Source organism: Capricornis sumatraensis, chromosome 5 (assembly GCF_032405125.1).
Source record: "Capricornis sumatraensis isolate serow.1 chromosome 5, serow.2, whole genome shotgun sequence".
Taxonomy (NCBI): Eukaryota; Metazoa; Chordata; class Mammalia; order Artiodactyla; family Bovidae; genus Capricornis; species Capricornis sumatraensis.
In genome coordinates, this window is record NC_091073.1 from 30,581,788 (window position 1) to 30,606,687 (window position 24,900).

At 37.0% G+C, this 24,900-nt stretch overlaps 1 protein-coding gene and 1 non-coding gene across 2 annotated transcripts in view; one reads left to right on the top strand and one right to left on the bottom strand.

The window, feature by feature from the left end:
* AHR (aryl hydrocarbon receptor) overlaps positions 1-24,900 on the top strand; it is a 49,070-nt gene that overhangs the window by 13,651 nt on the left and 10,519 nt on the right. Inside the window, exons 3-7 of the mRNA XM_068972616.1 lie at positions 14,680-14,783; positions 18,587-18,676; positions 21,404-21,527; positions 22,456-22,586; positions 24,428-24,630. Coding sequence (XP_068828717.1) covers positions 14,680-14,783; positions 18,587-18,676; positions 21,404-21,527; positions 22,456-22,586; positions 24,428-24,630 — 652 coding nt within the window. The remainder of the gene's footprint in view (positions 1-14,679; positions 14,784-18,586; positions 18,677-21,403; positions 21,528-22,455; positions 22,587-24,427; positions 24,631-24,900) is intronic.
* LOC138080532 (small nucleolar RNA SNORD31) lies at positions 24,331-24,391 on the bottom strand. The gene has a single exon (XR_011144989.1). It is a non-coding gene; the product is annotated as a small nucleolar RNA SNORD31 (small nucleolar RNA).

A 24,900-nucleotide genomic window follows, 5' to 3' on the forward strand; every position in this document is an offset into this window, starting at 1 on the left:
TGGAATTGTTACTTGTTAAAAAGGGTTTTCTGGGCTCTTCACTAATGAGTTTATGTTTTATTCTGGTTCAGTGTATTTGACAGTAGGCTCTCATTACCCTCTTAGTGTCATTCCTTCATCAAAGTATCCTTCATTTGAGGTCCTTTGAATTACTGGTTTTTATACTTAAGTGTGCCTCAGCATAACTTGGAAAGGTTGTTAAATGCACATTCTAGGATGTGACCTTTCTTTTGCTGATTCTGATTAGGTTTATCCAGAACCCAGGCATCTGTATTTTTATAAGCAATCTAGATAAGTTTAGGACAATGATTTAATCTGATTTTATGCCCTATGTAACTTAAATATTTTTTCTTTGTCTTTAGAAAGACAAATCCAGATGTAGACAGTTTTAGAAAGACTTATGTGTGTTTGCTTGAGGTTAAGTGAAATGTGTACTCTAAGCAGTTACTGTAGGGTTGTTCAATACAGGAATAAAGTTAGGTGGAAGGTGAGTGAAATAATCAGTGAAAAATCCCAAAGTCTCCCCCAGACCACCAGTGGTCTAGGAAGGCAATGCAGCATTTTGAAAGCACACAGAGAATAAAATTTTCAGGTGATCGTTATGACCTAAACAGATACTAAGTGCAAATAGGGAAATGTGGAGCTTGAGGACAGTGATTAGGATTTCTGTGTGTGGTGAAAACCACTCTCCCACTGTTAGGGAGAGAGTAGAGCGAAGGGAAGCTCTAAGTGAATAACAGGATGCAAACAGGGGGTGTGTTAATTCCTGCGGAAAGAACAATATAAACGAGTAATCATACAATCTTGTTAGAAAGGAAACTCAAGTTCTACTGTAACAATAGATATTTTTCCAAGAAAATACATCTATTTATTGCAAGTTTAAATAATCCAACTTGGATGGGATCTTCTTAAACTGTGAAGCCATGACTCTATTTCCATGACTGTCTGAAAAGCAGCACTTAAGTTTCAAGTACAACATTAATCTTGACCCATTTTTAATTAATCAGAACATTCTAAACTATAACTTTAGAGTACTTGAACAAAACTCAGTCATTATGGTAAAGTTAGAAGGTGTTTCTGTACCATTATGAAACTAAAATGGTTTTTAAATACCTTTTGTAATTCAAGATTGTGCTTTATTTATTCTAAATACTGTGCACTGTGCTAATTTCATGAAGAAGAAAAAAAGGGGGGGGAAAGGCTTTTCTGCCCTCTAATAGTTCAAGATCGAGTGTCTTATAAACTGTGACAAATACAGTATGTGAAATCCTTTATAATTGTGCACATGAAATATTTATAATGCAACAGTTAGGGAGTATTTTCAAGGGAGGGAAAAGGATTAGAAGCTTGTTAGTTATTAGTTTTGGTTTCAACTAAGGAAATAATGGAGGAAGTCTTTGAATGTTTAATCCTTGAAAACTCTTGAACTACAGGTATTGTAGATAGTAAAGTCCAGAGAATTTTCAGTTTGTAATTTCTACTTATTTTATAGATGAAGTAATCATTACAGCATTTTCATTTTCATAATACAATGCTTTATGGGTTTTTTTTGGTGCATTTAAACATGCCACGTATTGCCTATCTTTTTCACTAGAATGGAAGCTCCTTGAGAATATTGTGTTTATTGTTACACCTTAAATACTTAGGACAGTGCCTGCCCCGGAGTGGGCACTCAGAAAGTCTATTAATTGTATTAACATATCTGAATAACAATGTAAAACTCATGTTGAAATTCTGAATTATATACTTTATATGAAATGTGTCTTTGGGGCTTGGTTTATGATGTTAATATTTTGCAATTTCCAAATAATCTTGCTGTGAATAGCCACTTACAATGACTGTGATTGGTTCTATCAATTATTTTCTTTTCTTATTTCAAAATCTACAGAGGCAGGGAATGTTTGTTTTAAGGAGCTGGAGCAGTAAGAGGTTTTTACATGGTCTTTCATCAGTTGGCTGAATCATATAGTGAGACATGTGGAAGTGCTGAAGGACCCAGTCTGCTTTGAACTGACCTACTCACTGCCCTTTCGCAGCGCTCTCCCTACAGCCCCTTGCGTTCCTGGCTTCTCTGCCTTCACGTTGTGTTTACTATCTTGCTCCTGGGCCAGGGTCGTTTTCTTCCTTGTTGGCTGTCCCTGTTGCACTTCCCAGTAGGCTGCCAGTCTAGGTGTATTTTTAAGTTATGTCAGCGCCGATGGGACGTACAAATAGGACTCTGAACTTAAAAGGAAAAAGCACTCTCTTTGTACATTCGATAGATGAAAAATCCCAGAGTATAGGGACATTTTAATTTCTGCACCATGGACACATTTAGACATGTTTAAGGATTAACAGCCACATATTAATACTAGATTAATTGGAATTGTAAGTGTTTTAAGTTCTGTTCAGTTTCCTCAGCAGCATTCCTCTTCTGGGTTACCTTTCATTCTTGCCAGCTTAACAGTTGAAAGGCTTTTCTAAATTATGTATCTGTGAAGTATTTCTGTAGAGTCTTCTCTATTTTTAGAAAACAAATTTTAATTCCAAATTGCTGTTTTCTGATGTTAGTAATTAAATAGGAACATAGGAAAGTGCAGTTTTTGCTGCTTGATAGATTAAATCCAGGAGAAGCAAGCCTCTGGACATAAAATGACCAAGTGGACCTGTGACCTGCAAGTCAGTGTGAAAGCCTAAAATCTTTAACATTGTGGTCATACTTTTCTATCAGATTTCAGATGTTAAAACTAAACTGTCCTTTTCTAATTTTTTTTAAAGTAGAAAATATAAGGAAGACCTATGTCACAAGCGAGTTTTAAACTCATAATATGTTACCTCTGAAATGGAGAATATTTAGAATAAAATTTAAATAATGACTGTGATCAATAATAGTTTATTAAGAGAGACTTAGATTTGGGGGGTTGCATGTGACCTAGTCTTTGAAATTGAGTGACGTGAAGGAAAAGGGTTGTTTCCTTCTTCATTATCTCTTAAAGCCAGGATCAAAGAGTGGACGTTGTGCTCGTTAGCCAGTCTGAATCAGTATGGTAATGGTTTATTCTTAGTAAGAGTAACTTCAACTTGTGAACAATGTTAAATTAGATTTCATTATCATTTAAAAAATATTCATCGTCATGTAAGTATCATTTACATTATTCTACTTTTTGACAGCCCTCCCCAAAATTAATGAGAATGACTAATCCACTTCTGTGTTGAAACACAAGTATCTATAATGAAGTAAAAAAAGGCAGAAAAGTTTGAGACAATAGTAAGTGTCAAGGACATGTGGAATTGTTCATTCTGTAAAATATCCATAGTACTTGTTGTCCCTTTAAATATAGTCTTTAACTGTGAAATCTTACATCCTTCATTATACCTCAGTCATGAGTTACTCTTCATGACATCTTTACAATGAAGATGTACAGATTTAATTTGTGGAAAGGAAAACTCAGAAACAGGAAAAAGGTGGTTGTGTCTAGAGCTGAGTGTGGGGACCCGAGTTTGTAATTTCAGAGCTCTGCATTTGCAGCTATCACGGGGACAATTTTCTGGTCGTTCGTAAAACTAGATGGGGCTTCCCAGGTAGAGCTTGTGGTAGAGAACCCACCTACCAATGCAGGAGATGCAAGAGACGTAGGTTCAATCCCTGGGTGGGGAAGATTCCTGGAGGAGAGACTGGTTACCCACTCCCATATTCTTGCCTGGAGAATCCCTTGGACAGAGGAGCCTGGTGGGCTCCAGTCCATAGGGTCGCAAAGCTAACGCGACATAACTGAAGCAGCTTACTACACACAACACAGAAAGCTGGATAACATAGGGGCAGTGAGTCATGAGTCACTGTGCATGCTTAAATAATCACTGTCTTATAAAGCATGAACATTTTACACATTGGAGTATTTTAAATTCATAGAGTCTAAAAATGCCGTGAGAAGAGAGGATGAGAAGCATCAACTTCTGTTATGTGATGATCTAGAGTGTATTCAGCCTCAGTGTTTACCATGGATCTTGGTAGACTGTTTTAAATTAGAAATTGTATGTGCTTTTTTTCTTGGTCTTCCTTTTGTAGATATTTAATTATTCGCTTCCAGTTCATTAGGTTTTCAAAAAAGAGTTATTGTGTTTATTCATCTTTAGCTTGTGTGTTTCTCTCAATTTCAGAACATTATCTTGAAAAGTATATATATATTTGAAGTATATATTTGAAGAATGAACTTGAACAAGCAGTAAAAACCAACTAAGAAATAGAGCCTTTTTAAGGGTTGATATAAAAGTTTAAGATGTTTGTATATGTGTTCTTTACATTCACTGAATTTGTATGCATGCTAACTTTATTTCCTTTTTTTAAAAAAAGGAAATTAAATTCTTAAAAAAAAAATACTGTAGGCCAAGTAATTCACAAAACTTCCAGTATCATACATAGCAACTGTAATTTCTGAGTTCTAGAAACGTCCTAAAAGATCAACACATTTGAAATCATCCAATAGTGTTGTTTCGTTAACCCACTGTTTTCAGATGATAATTTATGTGTTTTTTTCCCCAGAATCTGAAAACATGAAAACTCTAACATTCATGATATCTTCCATAAATAAACTCATAAAATTTAGAGATTCTTTTAAATTTTAATTTATGGATTTAATATAACCAGATCCATGCAGATGGAAACATGGATACATGAAAAGAATGGTAGGACTTTCTTATTGAGTCAAGGTGTAGTACATTCAAGTCCTGGCTCTTATATTTAATGATATGACCTATATGGGTCAGGAATTTAATGTCTCTTTTCCACATATAGTCTAACTTACAGAAAAAGAGGCATTAAATTCTATGGGTGGTGGCTTAGTCGTGTCCAAGTCTTGTGACCCTATGGACTGTAGGCTGCCAGGCTCCTCTGTCCATGGGATTTTCCAGGCAAGAATAGTGGAACAGGCTGCCGTTTCTTTCTCCCAGGATCTTCCCAACCCAGGGATCAAACCCAAGTCTCCTGCAATGCTGGCAGATTCTTTACTGACTGAGCCACCAGGGAAACCCTTAAATTCTATGAATAAATAAATAAAATGACAAAATTATTTTATGATATTTTATATAGGATACTTTTATCTAGAGTGTTTTTCTTTGCTTTGGCAAATATTCTTTAAAAACACAGTGACATGCATATCAGAACCTGCAGTCATTATGTTCTTTATAATATGTTTTGCTTCTTTCTTGTCTCTTTTAAATTTACTGCTTTAATGAGTTTTCTCTTTGATCATTTCCTAGTGTTATATGACTCTAGGATCCTTGATCCTTACTTGCTTGGCCATGAGCAGTTCCAGTTGGTTATACATTTATGGGCTTAGCTTTCTTTTTAAAGGAAGATTACCACTGGGGAAATATTAAAGCCAGCCCAACTTTTGTAGTTTTCTCTTACCCCCCCACCCCCACCCCCAGTACAGGTTGTAAATGTCTTTAGTTAAATTTTAGTTTGAGAGACTTTGTGAGACTTTTTTGTGAGACTTCACTGTTGGTTAATGGAAATATACATCTGCCCTGTTATAGTGTTTTAGAAACTATTTTCACATATAATGTAAAATCAATCCCTTGAGGGTCTGTAATGAGACACAGTAACACTACCACTAATCATTTTTATTCAGTAATTATATATATATGTATTATTTTTTAATGCTCTTATGGCTTTTTGACTTTTTGATTTTTTGTGTGTGTGGTATCCTTTCTAAAACTTTTTATTTGATATTGGAGTATAGTTGATTAACAGTGTTGTGATAGTTTCAGGTGAACAGTGAAGGGGCTCAGTGATACATATACATGTTCCATCCTTGCTCAAATTCCTCTCCCATCTAGGCTGCCACATAACATTGAGCAGAGTTCCCTGTGCTATACAGTAGGGCCTTGCTGGTTATCCACTTTAAATATAGCAGTGTGTACATACCAATCCCAGACTCCCTAACTGTCCCCCTGCCCCCGTAACCATAAGTTCTATCTCTTAAGTCTGAGAGTCTGTTTCTATTTTTGTAAATAAGTTAATTTGTATCACTTCGTTTTAGATTCCACATATAATGGATATCATATATTTCCCTTTCCCTGTCTGACTTACTTCAGTCAGTATGAGAATCTCTAGGTCCATCCATGTTATTGCAAACAGCATTGTTTCATTCTTTTTAATGGCTGAGTAATATTCCATTGCATATGTGTGTGTATATATATATGTACACACACACACACATCTTCTTTATCCATTCCTCTGTTGATGACATTTAGGTTGCTCTTGGAAACAGTACTGCAATGAACATTAGGGTGCATGTGTCCATTTTGACTGGTGTGAGATGATACCTCATTTGCATTTCAGTATTAGTGATGCTGAATATCTTTTCATGTGCCTCTTGGCTATCTTTATGTCTTCTTTGGAGAAATATCTATTTAAGTCTTCTGCCCATTTTTTGATTGGATTATTTTTGATGGTATTAAGCTTCACGTGCTGTTTGTACATTTTGGAGACTAATCCCTTGTCAGTCACATCATTTGTAAATATTGGCTTCCAATCTGTGGATTGTCTTTTCATTTTGTTTGTGGTTTCCTTTGTTGTGCAAAAGTTTTTGAGTTTAATTTGGCCCCATTCATTTTTGGTTTATTTCCAGTATTCTAGGAGGCAGATCAAAAATATCTTGCTGTGACTTATGTCACAGAGTGTTCTGCCTATGTTTTTATAGTTGTATAATATCCAGTCTCTCATTTAAGTCTTTAATCCATTTTGAGCTTATTTTTTGTGTATGGTATTAAAGAATGATCTGATTTCGTTTTTTTACAGGTAGCTGTCTGGCTTTCCCAGCACCACTTGTTGGAGACACTGTCTTTCCACCATTGTGTAGTCTTGCCCCCTTTGTCATAGATTAATTGACCAGAGGTGCATGGGGTGATCAATCATTTTTAATCTGTTGGTCAAATTCATTTATTTGCTCATAGCTGGAGATTTAAATTTGGGAGTCATCATAGTGTCATTAGAATAGTATTTTAAACCATGAAAATGAAAAAAATATTCTTGGGGAAAGCCTATAGAATAAGAGGAAAATACCAAAGATAAAACGTTTTAGGAATGGGCAGAGAGAGAGGAAAGCACATGTGTGCGGGTATGTGTAACATGAAATTGTGATACAGTTTCAGCAAACGTCATTATGGTGATGCTTGCTCAAAGATGACCTCATTTGGTGTTTCAAGTTCTTAGAGGGTCAAGGAGAAAATTACACCTGAAAGTACAGACTAAAATGAAATTCAAGTCCACAGAAAAGTAATAATACTAGAGGAAGTAATTTCTGGTTCTTGGTTGTCCATAGAAAACATTAAGCCATCCAGGTGCCCACAGTGGGAGGTTGAGAGGGGAGACAGTAAAATTGGACCAACTGGAACCTAAAGTTGTCTGTATTGAATTCTTTTAGCCTTAAATTGGGCTTCCCTGGTAGCTCAGATGGCAAAGAATCTGCTTGCAAAGCGGGGGAACCTGGGTTCAGACCCTGGGTCTGGAAGATCCCCAGGAGAAGAGAATGGCTACCCACTCCAGTATTTTTGCTTGGAGAATCCCGGGGACAGAGGAGCCTGGCAGGTTGCAGTCCATAGGGTTGCAAAGAGTTGGACGTGACCAAGCCACTTTCACTTCATTCAGCCTTAAGTTTGCCCGCATGGTGTGAGAGTGCTTTTATGGTCGGTTTTACAGAATATACTGTTGTCCACTGGACTGTTGATAGTGTCTAGGCTCTGTGTCACAGAGGTAGCTCCCCTCTGCTTGTCCTGGTCCAGTAGAGGGAGATTGTTGTGTAAGGAGAACACCAGCAGGAAGGGGACTTGGAGGTGGTTCAGTTACCTAACCCTGTGGCTTTAGATTAGACCTGTATCCTCACTGTTCCACAGCTTTCTTATTCTCAGCATGAACAGTACGAATGCTTGCCTGCCTGATGTTGTAAGTTTGTAGTGGATTTATCCTAAATAGTAAGATCTCTGTGCACCAGATTCTGAAATTAAAATTGTTTACAGTTGACCCTTGCACAACATGAAGATTAGTCAAAAATAGGCATGAAACTTTAGAGTCAGCTCTCCACACCCATGGTTCCTCTCTAGCCAAAGCTCTGCATCCGTGGATTCAGCCCATCATGGATTGTGTAGTGCTGTGTTATTTACTGGGGAAAAAACCCATATATATGTGGACCTGCCCAGATCAAACCCCATGTTGTTCACGGGCCAGCTGGACGTATAGAATTTTTAGTCGTCAGTTTTGTGGTTCTACTTTCATCTTTATAAAATTGAGAGGAGAATTCCTTCCTGAAGACATGCATGTGAATAATGAACTCTTTAAGCAGATGAATGATAATTTTAGAGGATTTGAGGGAATGAGATCCAGAACATTGTGAGTTACTTCCTCAATCTTGATTTTCTGAGTCACTCGGAGCAGTGGTACCTTCTCTTCAGCATCTCTTGGGAACTTGTTAATGAAGCAGACTGAGGGGCCCCATACTAGGCCTGTAGAATCAGAATTCTAGAGGCTGGGGGTCCCACAATGTGTTTTAATAGTCTTCCAGATGATTCTGATGTCTGAGAAAGTTTGAGAATCACTGCTGTGGTTGATTAAATTCTCCTACTTAGAATGCAGTTTTAATTTCACTGTTTACATGGAAAGTCAAATGCAGCTCAGTTCCCACTGAAAAGGTAAACTAATTGCTCTAGTTGGTTTCATTAATTCAGAGGCCTAACATGTAGTTACAGTAGAGTTGCACGTAACTACAATATAAAACTGAAAAATTTTGAGTAATATCATTCAAAGTTAGTTTCCACTTGATGGAGAGTAAGTTAGATAGTTTCCACTTGATCTAACTTTAAGGACTTTTTCAACTTTAGAATGACGGGTTGGTTTTTTTTTAGATTTGCTAAAAAAAGACAGTAACTATCACTTTAGCCTACATTCACTCATTATAAACTAACATTTGGATTTTTAAAAACCGGATTTACTTTTATTCTGCCTTGGTGAGTAGAAACTTCCAGGTAGAAAAAATAATCTGTGACTATCATCAGAAAGCACTGAACTATATACATCTTTGTCTCCTAGAGACTTAGGAAAATATAGTATGTATATATTCTCCTAGAATGCAACATGGGTTTTTGTTTTTGTTTAATATAAATTTATTTATTTTAATTGGAGGTTAATTACTTTACAATATTGTATTGATTTTGCCATACATCAACATGAATCTGCCACAGGTATACACGTGTTCCCCATCCTGAACCCCCCTCCCTCCTCCCTCCCTGTACCATCCCTCTGGGTCATCTCAGTTTTTTTTTAAACTTCAGTTTCTTCTTTCTCACAAAAGGGCAATACTTCCTTTACCAAAAAGCAAACTTCATGTTATTGAAGCGAAATATCTTATTACCTCAAAGGATCTAGAAGAAACTCCCTTTAGGTACACTTATATGTGATTGGAAATTATTTGTAAATACTCATTGATACTCAATTGGGGTATGTAGTATTAAGTAATATAGTATTTTTTATATTCAATAGTATAGTATAGTATAGTGAAGTCGCTCAGTTGTGTCCGACTCTTTGCAACCCCGTGGACTGTAGCCTGCCAGGCTTCTCCATTCATGGGATTCTCCAGGCAAGAATACTGGAGTGGGTTACCATTTCCTTCTCCAGGGGATCTTCCCGACCCAGGGATCGAACCCAGGTCTCCTGCATTGGAGGCAGACGCTTTAACCTCTGAGCCACCAGGGAAGTCCTTATATTCAATAAATACTGCTTTATTTAGCCCTTTTTAATTTTTGGTGGTAGTTTTGCTCTCTTACATGCTTATATGAATGTGGGAATAGAACTTAAAAAACTTTTCCTGCCAGAGGTAATAAAGGGGGTGATAAATATTATTGTAAAAGAAATTGAATTTATATCAACAGAGATTAAAAAGACTTACGCTTTTTCCTGGCAAGGCATTTATCATGACATCCTTCTGTTTAAATGCCAACAATAGTAACAAAATACAAAGTATAGTTTACTACATGCCAATATTTGTTCCCTGTGAATTTCTCTCTTAACAATTCAGAGCATGTTTATGAAGAGGAAATATTTGGCTTGTAGGGAGAAATGGAAATCTCAGCTTTGCTATGTAAGAAAAGAAAGTGCCATGTTAAGAAACATGGATACAGTTAAGTGTATGTGGGAATAAGACTTGAATTTGGGGAAAAAGGCTTGAATCAGTTGGTAATAATTAGAATCTTATAATTTGATAATGCTGTGACATATTTACACTCTAAATTCTGTTATCAATTAAATTCTTATACAGCTGTTTCACTGATCTCTCAAAGAGGAAATAGTTGAAATATTGTGATGGTCTATAACCTTAATATCCCACTGAATGCTCAAAGTCAGAGCCTTACAGCAGACTTTGGAAGATGGCTGTTCCTACAGATGAGGGAAGGGTTTTAATAAGGTCTGTGCAGTAGGGCAGAGATTTCCCAGTAGCAGAATTGACTCATGACTTGTTTTCAGATAGTATATTTTGTTTCTGTAAACTACCATGTATTTAATTCCAGGGGTGTGATGATTAAAGTGTCTTCTCCATCTGATTATGCATGTAGTTTTTATAACAACTTATAAGTTTGAAATACCTTCAAATTTATGTTTATAGTCATCATAGCAGTCCTGTCAGACACTCATTAATGCTCCCTGGTTAGAGATGAGAAAACACTCAGTTATCCCTGGTGTGTAACTTTTAGTGTCAGCTGCCATCATGGTTTGAGGGTGTATAAACTCAGTGTACAGCCTGTTCTCTCTATACTTGACTGTCAGTTATAGATTCAGGCATTACCCAAGTACTCCGCATGCTATTTTAGCCCTCATAAGAATTTGTCTCCAGAGGTATCACTGTCCTGATTTAAAGATGAGGAAAGGAAAGATCACAGATGGTTAGCATGGGGGAGAAGTCTGGTAGGTGGCTGGTAATAGCTCATGCTATTGGGGTCTAGCTCCCTGGGTTCTTATCTAGGCTTTACCATTTCAAGGTATAACCTTGGGAAAGTTTCTTAACCTCCTTAAGTCTCAGTTTCCTAATCTACTGAAAGGACAATAAGGCCAGTCTCTTATAACTCTTGTGAAGATTAAGTAAGATGTAATACCTGGAAATGGCTTGGCATAGAGTGTGAGCTCTGAGTATCACACATTATTACTAAGGAAATTATTGAAGGGCACTCAGGTGGTAGGAAGGTCACCTCCCCACATCTGCTTCTTACTCTTCTGTTGCTTTCTAATCAAGGCAAGAAATGTGCATGTGAAAGTGAGTATTGTTAATTAATACATCTCCTAGAAGGCAGAGGTGGTAGGTATGAAATCAAGAAATAGAGGACAGACTCATGGAAGGGCCAAAATTATATAATTTGGGGCAAGTCTCTAGGATCTGAGTTTTCTAAAAAGTCATATTAGTATTTTTTTAGGTGAGAATGGGAAGGGAGTGTACCCTTCCTGGACTGATCTTTGCACAACATTTAATTAAATTCTTAAGTGATTATTAGCCTTAAAGATGAGAGCAACAGAAGTACTTGTTTGCTTGTCTTTGGAAGAACCCTAGTGATCCTTCTCCAAAATGCACTCGTCACTTTTCCTACTTAAGCAGTAGTTATACCTATTAAGTATTGTCCCTCCAACAGTTAGAACTGTAAGTATTGTTGTTTAGAACGAGTTTATACTTTGTCTCTTTCAAGTTTCTCTAATATTTTAATTAAATTCCATGCTGGTACTTAATATTTTTGGCATTCTTTTCTAGTTCTTTATTTCCATAGCTTCTATGCCCTACTTAAAGGCAGAGTCTGTCTAATGTCTAATTACATTGGCTGATATCTCCCATACAAGACCAGAAACAAGTTACTGAGGTGAATGTCCTCTTTCATTTCTTATTCAGCTTCTCAGCGGTCCAGTAATACTAGTGGAAACTGACATAGATTGTTTTGATTGAAAGTTAATTTTTAAAGATTCCTGATTTAATTTAGACATTTAAATTTGACACTATTCATATCTATTTTTAGGATGACTTTGCTTCTTTCATAATATCAGGGTTTGGATTTTGTTTCCTTAAGAACAAATCTTACCAATATTTGGTATAACTTTTTTGCCTTTTATTGTATTGTATTATTGGAGTATAATTGCTTGACAATGTTGTGCTAGTTTCTGTTGTACAACAAAGTGAATCAGCCATAAGTATAGATACACAGCCTCCCTTTTGAGCTCCCTCCCACCTCACCCCCATCCCACCCCTCTCGGTCATCCCAGAGCCACTGATGAGCTCCATGTGCTGTACGGCAGCTTCCAGAAGCTAGCTATTTTACACACGGTGGTATATATATTGGGCTTCCCTGCCAGCTCAGACCATAAAGAATCTGTCTGCAGTGTGGGAAACCTGGGTTCGATTCCTGGGTCAGGAAGATCCCTGGAGAAGGGAATGGCAACCCACTCCGGTATTCTTGCCTGTCAGTGCTCCTCTCCTTCAGGCTGGAGCTTTTGGAAAAGTAGGAGAGTGTAGTTAACCCTGACATTGTGAGGCTTCAGTGGATTCCAGCAAGTGCAGCCGCTAGAAAGCAAACAAGAGAACTTACAGGATATAAAGGGGAGAAACAGGATATAAAGGGGAGAAGAACCTTTCCGTCCTCTACCTTTCAGTGAGAAGATATTGAACCTTTTCCTTTGGTCTTGGCGAACTATTAGATCAGTTAGTTTACCTCAAACTGTTTTTTGGCCTAAGGAAATCTGTTCTGTGGCCTTTTGGAATTGTTATATTCAGAGGCCAGTGTTTTGGCCTCTTCTTTCAGAGACATGTTTTAAAAGTTGCAAAGGCCAGAACTTGGCATAAGGTTGAAATGTGACACATGCGTTGGTGATTTACCAGAAAATAGACTTCAAACATGAAAATGTTTTATATGGAACGCTTTTCTCAAACTGAGAGGAAATTTGGTTATTAATAAATCTCTGGTTTATCACTGAGCCCAATTATACTTAGCACATAAAAATTTAATGAAGTAAGAGACCTTAAAAAGATTGTCAAGGTTTGTTTTGCTTAATGGCTTCTCTTATTCAAATATCACAGGTTACAAAAAGATCAGTAAAATAGAAAGGTATTATAATAGTGTCTAAAAGTCCATACTATAGAAAAGAGAAATCCATAAGCTCTGGGAAGTACTGCTAATAAGTAAAGCTACCATTTACTGAAGTAATACTGAGTTCCTCTGTGCTGGAAATTTCACATATATTTGAATTATTTTTTAACAACAGCTCCTGCAGGGTAATTTTTTGTTTTCTCAATTACCATTTTACATACCAGGAGACAGGCTCAAAAAGTGCCCACATTTAGGAAATGGCAGAGCTGAGATTTGAACTCAATTCTCTGTGATACCAATGCCCACATGTTTTAACTGAGAGAATATTTGACAGTGCTCAGGAAAACACTGAATAAGTAAATGGTGGCTGTTATTATTTTTGTTCAGCTGTGCTGTCTCCCAGACTAAATGCGTACACACACATACACACTCAGGAGACAGATGGGAAGGTGGTGATACATGCTGCTTGAGAGCATGGTATCTCCTACTGTAAGCATCTCACCATCCCATCCACCTCTCCTTCACATAAGCAGTCCACAAGCAGTTAGCTAGTACTCTTGCCTGAAAATCCCATGGACGGAAGTGCCTGGTAGGCTACAGTCCATGGGATTGCAAAGAGTCAGACACAACTGAGTGATACCACTTCACTTAATGAAAGAGAAGCCACGTTACAAGGTGTAATACCTAGGAACAGACATAAAAATACATGTGCAAATCTTTTTTTGTGGACAGCTTTAAAGCATTCTAGTGGGACAAAAAATAGAGACGTGAACAAATGAAGAAACATACATGTTCTTGGACAGACTGATTCAACATCATAAAGATGTTAATTCTCCATGAGTTGATTTATAAGTTTCATATGAAGTTAATAACAATACTAACAGGTTTTTTTACCCTAAAACTAGAGGACCCTAACTTTAATGGACATATATCTCTTTAATAAGGGGTTTGATCGATTCTTTCTCTTTCCACCCCTAGTTCACAGAAGTTAGATAATTATATAGAGAGATTAATTTTTTTTTTATAGATTAGGTTGTGAGGAACCTTATTATTCTAAATAGATGAGAACCAGAGGAGTGTTATAGCAGTGCCATACAGTTCTTTGAATAATAATTATGTGTGCTCAGTTGTGTCCGACTCTTTGTGACCCCAGGGACTATAGCCCACCAGGCTCCTCTGTCCATGGGCTTTGCCAAGAATACTGGAGTGGGTTGCCATTTCCTTCTCCAGGGCATCTTCCCCACCCAGGGGTCAAACCTGGGTCTTCTGCATTGGCAGGAAGGGTTCTTTACCAGTCGTGCCACCTGGGAAACAGTTTACTTGAAACTTCTTAAGTAATATGCCAAAAATCATATACTGAACTCATCAAAAATTGTCTTTAAGAATCTGTCAGCTGACATTAGAAACCACCCGTTGGCAAAGGACTATTTACTTAGTCATTGCAGTACCAGTAGATACCAATTTTTCAAATTCTTTTTTCGGTGTACATAGGGTTTTTTTTTTTTTTTTTTTTTTCCCTTAGAGCTCTTTGAAATCACTTATTTTAAAAACTAACTACTGTATCCTTGTTTTTCCCTCTTTTTTCCCTAGTTGCATTAAAGTCCTCCCCAGCTGACAGAAATGGAGTCCAGGACAACTGTAGAAGCAAATTCAGAGAAGGCCTGAACTTGCAGGAAGGAGAATTCTTACTACAGGTAAATTGTAGTAGATAGAGTTCTTTTTCATTAGAACCATTATAAATGGAAAATTAGTTAACAGCCTTTTAACTGTCCCTCGTTTCTTTGGGACTCAGTTATTCATAGCAATTTCATCTGAACTACAGTAGTTGGTATGATGCTAGTACATGAATAAATGGAATTTTATGAAGTATTAGAAGTCTAGTTATCACTTTCCCTGTTTCATTTCTTTAAATAGCAAGAAATTCTAGATCATTTTAAAGGTTCCCATTAAGACATTGGTTTTAGGTATATGTTTTTAGGAATATAGTTCCATTAAAATAATTTTATTTAATAGTTTGAAATTGTTCTTAACCCGAACAATGTGTTCTTGTAACTATATTTTCTTTTAGCGGCTGTGTATGACTTAGCAACGTGCTATAGATTTTTTTAAGCCTCTCTCAGCCCTATTGTCATGCATTAGAACTCTGAGAGTTTCTGGTAGGTTTGTCTGTGAAAGTATTTGAAATCTTTTCCTATTTTTCTTTTCTTGGAGCCGATAAAATGCTTGACTCTCAGTTAAATTCTCAGATATTTATTCTGTTAAAGAATGAAGATGTATGCTATGAAGAATGTACATATGCATAACTGAGTCACTTTGCTGTACACTTGAAACTAACTCAGTACTGCAAAGTAACTCTACTTCAATTTAAAAATATTAAAGAGAAGAAACTCAAAATTTAAAGGATGTGTGCTGTAATCTGTACTATTATTACAGATTTTTAATTCTACAGAACTTTTAATTCTACATAATGATTTTTAATTCTACCCAATGAACTGAGATGTGAACTTAATTTGCAACTGTGATAAAAAGTAGCTGTAAGTTTCAGTAACTCCATTCATTAAGTAAATGCTTAAGTGTAACCTGGCAATTTATAACACTTTATTATAATTTATAAAATTGTATATAACAAATTATAATTTTATAATTGTGTTCAAATCCCTGATAGGGAAAATTTTGCTTCCATTATGTTAGAAAACAGTTAAATAACCATGAGTCATCCTCCTGCCTCTGGCTGAGGATTTCTATGTATTGATATATTAGCTGAAACACAAAGACCCCTTAGGTCACAGGAAAGCATTCTAATAATTGCTGCTTAATATGATTAAACATAGTGGGTTTCCCAGGTCATACAATGGTAGAGAATCTGCTTGCCATTGCAGGAGACACAAGAGATGCCAGTTTGATCCCTGGGTTGGGATGATCCTCTAGAGAAGGAAATGGCAACCCACTCCAGTATTCCTGCCTCGGAAATCTCATAGACAGAGGAGCCTGGCAGGCTACAGTCCATGGGGGTCACAAAGAGTTGGACATGACTGAGCGTGTGCGTGCACGCACACACCACATGCACAGGCACACACCACACGCACAGACACACACACACACACACAATGTGATTAAATACATCTCGGTTTATGTAGTAACGTAATAAGGAAGTTCTTTATCTCAGGTGAAAACAGACAAATGTGGCATGCTTCATACTTCTTATCTTAAATTGGCTTAAATTATAGGCCAGTGATTTTTATTTTCTCTCTAAAACATTTAGACAGATTGTCAACATATCCTATGTCAAGGGCCCAGAATAAAAATATACTGCTGCAAGCTGGTGTTCACTTTTTAATTGTTCTAAAAATTGGAAGCATTTAAATATTTAAAATGAATAGTCCTTCATTAATTCTGTTTTATGCCATTTGTAGATTATTCTCCAGCAGGAGGCATCACATACTATACAATTTGCTTAGGACGTGCTAAGTCACTTCAGCCATGTCTGACTCTTTCCAACCCAATGGACTGTAGCCCACCCAGGCTCCTCTGTCCATGGGATTTTCCAGGCAAGAATACTGGAGTGTGTTGCCATTTCTTCCTCCAGGGGATCTTCCCAGGGTTGGAATCCCTGTCTCTTAGGTCTCCTGCATTGGCAGGCGGGTACTTTAGCACTACCACAATCTGGGAAACCCTTCCTTAGGACAGTACCTGTTCTCCCATATGAAGTTGATGACCAAAAGCATAGTAGACATGTGAAGATGGGATATTTCATTATGTACAGTTACCATAATGTGTGGTTATCAACTAGTTACCAAAGAGGATATGTCCAGAGGTACAGCACACTATTTGGCTTATAACTTTGGTGAGTCTTTGCCTTTGGTTTTAACAAAGGAGGCACATGAAGAAAATATTTTTAAATATTTAACAAAAGTTTAAAATATTTATTTTCTTTATTCAATTTGTTACTGTCTTATAAGGAATGAAAATAAAACAATAAGTAACTTTTGTATCTTTTCATTATGCATATACGTTCTGTCTGGTGACACCTAATATTGTACTTATTAAAATCTACAGCTTCATTTTTGAAATAACAGTTCAAATTATAAATAATTCACCCCGTCTGACAGTGAGGGTATTTACTAGTGTGTGGGCATCATAAGCACAGGGGCGATGGCTTGTTCATTTGTGAATCTCATTACTGAGCATGCGTCCTGTCTGGTGTGTAACATTTTATTAAGTGCTGAGCAGACTACTTGCTATCATTTGTGTGTCCCTGTAGTTCACAAAGCATGATCTGGTAATACTTGATCTGCTCATTTCCACAGCTGCATGTTGCCTCACCTGAGGTGAGTGCCAGCTCTATACCAGGTACTGCGTTAGGTGAGACACAGTCATCCTATCCACCTGATAAAGAGCCTGTTTTTCAGTCAGGGACACTAAAGCTCGAACTGGTAAATAACAAAACCACACTGTTGGTAAGAGACAGAAGAATCTAGTCCAAATTCTGACTCCAAACTATGTGGTTCTTAAACTAAACCATTCCATGTCTCGCTTTACAGAGGAAAGAGTGTCTCAGGAGGGTTTAACAATCAGCGCACATAGCATGAAGAAAAACAAGTACTGAGTTGAACTCAAGCAGGCAATAATGAGGGCTTGAGATTTAAAAGATGTGATCACAATGAATTCTTAGGGTGATCTAAGTACTTTTATTACCATATAGAGATATTAAGATAGGACTCAAACAACCACTAAAAGAACAGGAAAAGAGAGCATAACTTCTAAACTAAAAGAAAGAAAAAGGGATAATAAAAAATAATTGCCCCAACGGAGGCAAAGTGGAAAAAGTAGCAGAGTATATAGGTTAACAGATAGAAATAACACCTATAAAATATGATAGCTTTAAACCTAAATATTATTAGTAATTATATTAACTAGAACTTAATTTGCTATATACTTGTCTTACATGTATATATTAGTTCTAATGTATAGTCCATTTGTATTCCTTTTCTAAAATAAAAATGTTTTCAGTGTTTTATAATACTTTGAGAGTATCTAAATTTCAAACTGCATTAGTGCTTAAACTACCTTTACACAGAGATTTTCTGCTATCAAATTTCTTCTAAGGCTCTAATCAACATCTTTACATGCTATCTTCCTTTAAAAGCAGTGTGACAGAGTGCAGTAAATGATATGTATACAATTATGTTTAGAAAACATGTCCAGTATATTAAAAACAAAATCTATAGAGCATGAGGAAGAAGAAATCAATATTCTATTCAAGTTATTGTGATTGAGTATTCAGTGAGCTCTAAGATTTCCTTTGGCCAAATCAAAAGAATGGATTCTTTTCACCACTAGGGGTGTGGTGTGTCTGCATTTCTGGGGTGTAATCATTTTAACAGTTTAAGAGATTTTGCATCAGTAACAGTAATAACCTTAATTGAAGTCAGTGCTTAACGGATGATAATACTGTTAGTTAGTCACATTACCAGTCTTCTAACTTTTCTCGTTGCAGGCACTAAATGGCTTTGTACTGGTTGTCACTACAGATGCTTTGGTTTTCTACGCTTCTTCCACCATACAAGATTACCTGGGGTTTCAGCAGGTAAATATAGCTTCCTTAGGTCCTTAAAAAATTCTTTTTTGAAAATTAACTTACTACTTTTTATTTATCGTATACTTTAGGGACACAAGTGACAATTTTTAGATTAAAATATAATTGAAATACATATGTTATAGAATAAAAAAGTATATGTTTGCAGCTAATATATTTTTATGCTTTTAATATTTTACTGCATTATAATTTCCTTAAAGGTACATGTGATTCATGGGTTTTGTGTTTCCTCTTTCATTTATAAGGAATTCTTATATTTAAGGAAGAGCAGATGGGGTTTGGATGGGGGCAGACAGGAGAATATTTGCCATCAAATTAGTTATGGAAATTGGAGGGCAAGTGGTAACTGTGAAATGAATGAGGTGATATGTAAAGGTACAAGCAAACTACTGTGGCTTATCCCTTTAATTCCTACTTGTGTGGATGATAAAAGTTTTCCTGAAGGAAATGGTATTTAATCTGAAGAGACTGTGGGCTCCAGATGTGGAGGGGATGCAGAGAAGAAGAGCTAGCCATACTGTAGGCAGTAGGCTGGAAGGCCTTGAAGGAGGTAAGCGTGTCTGGTTTAATGGTACTAAGAATATGGTGAATATGGATTCGTAAGGTGTTCTGTGTATTTGAGGGGCAAAAACATCCAGTATGATTTGGGAACAGTTTGTAAGTACACTTGAATGCTCGCTACTGTTACATATCAGCAGTTCTTAATTTCTAATGTTCTTAAGAATCACTGAAGAACTTGATAAAACGTCATTAAATTGATGAGTGTCAGTCCCATATAATCTAATTCAGTATGTCATAGTGGAGCCCATGTATTTTATTTCTAACAGGCTCAACAGGTGATGCCAAGACTGATGTCGAATAACACTGTCTGCACTGTTTTGTGGCCTGAAGTTTAAATTATGTCATACACACTATAGAAGCCACTGAATACTTTTGTTGAAGGGAATGCATGTGCTCCAATCTATATTTCATAAGATAACTCTGGCAGTTGTGTAATGAATGGCATAGAGATGACTTCATGTTAGAAGAAAAGGTTCATAGGAAGGTTCAAGTCCGGATAGCTAAAGTGGTGGAATCTGGCTCCTGACACCAAACCTAAGTATTTTTGAATTTTAAAGGAAATGTATTAATGTCCATGGAAAAACCTGTTAGAAACTTCATTACATAACTAGCTTAATTATTATTTGATTGATTCATAACAGTTAAGAAATGAAAAAGCTTAGCTATTTCCCAATCTGTTTTTTCTTCTTTATATCTATACCTAACCTGGATATTCTTTAAGAAAACATTTATATCTGACATTGATGGTGGTTTATGGCACCATTTCTAAAACTGCAGGTCATGACTCATGAGTGGTTGATGAAATTGATACAGAGGATCACCAGTCATTCTGTTTAGCTGCTTAAAATAAAATAGGAAACACAATATTGTCACACATAAAAGCTCTCTGTGGAACTTTCCTCCCTGTGTATATGCACACAACAAACACACACAATGGATGGAAAATATTTCTTGCTGTGAGTTGCAATAAAAAAGTTAGAACACTAATGGTGGAAAGGCTAAGGTCTCAGCACTGTAGTAAATGCTGAGAAGCAAGAGGTGGAGGAAAGACTCTGACCTTTGTAAAGGCAATATCCCTTAATCTTAGGGAATCTACTAGAAGTCAAAATTTCATGTCAGGAAAATTGTTAGAGAGCAGGGAAGGAAATATGTAATACTTCAAGCTGAGAGAAGTCAAATTTAACTGAATGTTCAGACAAGTTTTGTCAAAGGAAGATTTAAAAAAAATTTTTAATTGGTGGAAAATTGTCCTACAATGTTGTGTGGTTTCTGCTGTACAACAACGCAAATCAGTCATAATTATATATATATATGTACCCCCTTCCTCTTAAGCCTCCCTCCCCTCTCCCCAGCCCTCTAGGTCATCACAGAGCGCCAGGCTGGGCTCCCTGTGGTATGTAGCAACTTCCCACTGTCGGTTCTGCACATGATAGCATGCGTGTGTCAGTGCTCTTCTCTCAGTTCGTCCCTTCCGCACCTTCCCCTGCTGTGTCCGCAAGTTCATTCTCTACTAGGTTCATCAGTACTGTTTTTCTAGATTCCATATATATGTGTTAATATATGATACTTGTGTTTCTCTTTCTGACTTACTTCACTCTGTATAAGAGGCTCTATTTTAAAAGATCAATAAAAAATCAGCAGAACCTAACGTGTTGCAGTTAAGGAACAGGAACGTGACTTATTTGACTAAAAAGTGGTTCACATAGGGAAGCGATGACAAATAACCTTTGATTTGTCAGCTGTAGTGCTTGTGTCTTTCTAGCTTTTCTTGTTTTGAATTCCAGGAGAGCTTTGCAATTGTTTGATTTGCATACATCACCACTAAAAAGCACCCTGTAATCGAGCAACTAGGTTTTGAAATTAATAAACCACATTTTTAAAAATCAGTGTATGCGTGCTCCATCACTCAGTCGCATCCAACTCTGCAACCCTATGGACTGTAGCCCACTAGGCTCCTCTCTCCTTGGGATTCTCCAGGCAAGAATAGTGGGGTGGGTTGCCATTTCCTCCTCCAGAGGATCTTCACAATCTGGGGATTGAACCCACATCTCCTGTGTCGCCTGCATTGGTAGGCAGATTATTTACCACTGAGGCACCAAGGAAGATCATTTAAAAATCAGCACTACTTGTTAATTTCTTTGTTGTTTTTTTCTTTAGTCTGATGTCATCCATCAGAGTGTATATGAACTGATCCATACCGAAGACCGAGCTGAATTTCAGCGCCAGCTGCACTGGGCGTTAAATCCTCAACAGTGTCCAGACTCCGGACAAAGAATTGATGGTAAGAATGTTTACCGAAAGGTAGTGTTGGGAATTGAATTCTCTGAAAGGAGGCAGAGAATCTTTAGGGGCATGGAACTGCACAGTGAAGATGAGGAAGAAGGGGAAAGACATGAATCTCTAGCCGTGGGCCAGAACCAGGTCACAAGAAGCCTGATGACCTAAGGAGGACCTCGAGAGATGACAGCCATTGGTGAATTCCAAGTGATAAAGTATAGCCATATACTCAGTAATATAGTGTATAAAAATAATTCTTACATTATTGTGAAAGAGGGGATGGAATGTATAAGGTTAATTCTGGAGTGTGTATAGATTGTTCTGTGTTTAAAATGCACCAAATATAAAAGCAAACTGGCAGATGGAGGAATTAAAAAATACTTTTTTCAACAAAAGCAGTGTCTCCGTACATATGTAAAAATGTTAAAAAGGAGAAAAAAGGTGTTAGAAAAGATAGAAATTGTTGACAGTGATAGCTCAGTAGAAATAAAAACAGCTGAATAGGTAAAGTTCTATGTAGTAAAAGTATTATTCAATAAGTTTTAATTTCTTTTCACTAGCTCCTCTTCTGAAAGTGATTTTTTTTTTATAATCAGAATATAGCTTTGGTTTAGAAATGAACACAGATTTCAGCTATTCAGACACTTGTGCTGTGCTGTGCTAAGTTGCTCAGTTGTGTCTGACTCTTTGCGACCTCGTGGACTGTAGCCTGCCTGGCTCTTCAGTCCATGGGATTCTCCAGGCAAGAATACTGAAGTGGGTTGCCAGGCCCTCCCTCAGGGAATCTTCCCAACCCAGGGGACCGAACACATGTCTCTTATGTCTCTTGCCCTGGCAGGTGGGTTCTTTAGCACTAGGACTACCTGAGAAGCCCAAATACTTAATTTTTAGCAAAACGGAAAGTAACTTTGTGTTGCTATTTATTTCTATAGAAGCTAATGGACTCTCCCAGCCAGCCATGTATTATAACCCAGACCAGATTCCTCCAGAGAACTCTTCGTTTATGGAGAGGTGCTTCGTCTGCCGACTCAGGTGTCTGCTAGATAATTCATCCGGTTTTCTGGTAAGGTGTAGCATCTTATACTGGCATTTATTATGAAGTTGTACAAAATTAAAAAGAAAAGTGAAACAAATCTGAATGTATTTGAGTTTGGGTTATAAAAATCTACTTAATTAAATAGTTTTATAAAGGAAAGTAACCTTTTAAAAGTCTTTTTAGATTTTTGAAAATATCTTCCGTAACTCAGAGCCTCTATCCTTTAGGATGCAGTATAACAAAGACTGAATGGAATGACATTGACCATTGTATTTTGCCCTTCTTTTGGACTTTGTAGGTATAAGATAATTATGTAGCGCTTTTTTGGTGGCACACTGCTTATTATCTTCTTTGGGTTCAACGCCTGCTAGATGGAAAAATTATCACGGCATTTTCCGTATGGCTAGAATAACTGCCATGTAGAAAAATGGTTGCATATTCATCACTGCAGGATCCTCATCTGGTATGAGACACTCTTGTGTAGTGTGAACTCTCATGCGTTGGAGTGAATTCCATCACAACACCCTGTGTGAATTCCCAGGATGACCAGCAAAGGGAGAACGCTAGGAGTGGAGGTAGATGGTCCAGGCTCTCACTCGTATCCTTAAGACAGAGCACTCCACCACAGATCCGTTCACAACATGATTTTTGTTGGGGTGTTTGTTTATGTCTGAATTTTGCTTACCCAGAATTAGAATTGTGCTTTGAGATAGTTTTCCTTGTACTGATGGTCAATTAGTATGTATTTCTAGATGAAATTTCTTTGTGTAATTGGGCCTTTTCTCCCTTGTACTGGTGTCATATGGACGTCAGAGTCATCCCTTGGCCTGGTCAGTACTTTTTTAAGCAACCAAATTGATCATGGTCATGACTGTCTGTTTCCTCTGTCTTCTAAAATTATTCTTTATCCTAATAGAGGTCTGCATTCTTTATATGGTTTTAGGATTCATTTTAGTGTTTTTGAACAGTTGTGTTTTCTCTCTACAGAAAAGATTTCCTTGAGTTTGGAAATATACTCTGAGCTATGGAATCGAGCCCATGTATATTTGAAAATTAATGTGTACTTGCTGACTTTATCACAATTCATTTGTTCAGGAAATAGATTTTGAGCATGCACTGTGCACGGACCCATGCTAGACATAGATGCTAGGGCAGCTGCAAGCTCAGAAAACTATATAGGTCTTCCCATTGTGATCTGTTAAAACAAGGAGTGGGTCTCTTAGCAGTCCCTTGAGGACAGTCTCATACTATCTTTTAGGATGTTTTTAATGGGCTTCCTGGGAAGAAGGGAACAACAATAGCATTTGATAGCCTCATGAACTTTTGTGGAATTATCAAAACACTGAAAATGGCCTTGATTGAGCCCTTTAAAAAGGAACCATTTCATTTATTTTTCAAAAGTTTAAAAAAACAAAACTTTTATTTAAAAAGGCTTAAAATGAAATGATTGTATGCTAATTTAACAGGTAAGTTGTATAAGGAAATTCTACTTTTTATATTCTCCAAGAGCTGGATTCCATTCTGTGTGCTTTGCTCTTTCTTCAGACCTCTTAACTTCAGACTGGAGTTGAGCAGAAATGTGGCTTACTGCTTTCCTCTGGAAAAGATTGACTGGAAACTAAGTCTCTCACCCATCCCCAGAGGACAGACATATGCTATGAAAATCTAACAGACATTTTGTAGAAGCAACCAGCCGGTCCCAAAAGCTTCCTATTGGCTATAATGCCTACTCAGCTTCCCACTATTGTCACTTTTCACCCCGGGGCAAACTCACAGCCCAGAAAATATCTTTCTGTCATAGTGATCAGACTGGGGTGGTATGGAACCTTGATACAGCATTCATCTTAATGAACTTTTTGTTTCTTAAGGCAATGAATTTCCAAGGGAGATTGAAATATCTTCATGGACAGAACAAGAAAGGGAAAGATGGCTCGATGCTTCCACCTCAGTTGGCTTTGTTTGCAATAGCTACTCCCCTGCAGCCACCATCCATACTTGAAATTCGAACCAAAAATTTCATGTTTAGAACCAAACACAAACTCGACTTCACACCTACTGGTTGTGATGCCAAGTAAGTGAAACTTTTTCGGGTTTATTTCACCAAATGTGTATTTTATAAATGTGTCTGTCTTATGTATATTTTTTCCATATGGTATAGTTTATAACTTTATTATCACAGTAGCTAGTATTAGTACATGGTTTGTAGCACAGCCTTTTAAAATAATTTCATCACATTCACAGATCATTTATTTTATATCTTACAGTATTGCCACAATTTCTGTATTACAGATAATGTGTTTATATTAATAAGATTCAGTATCCATTTATTGCTGGCTTGTTT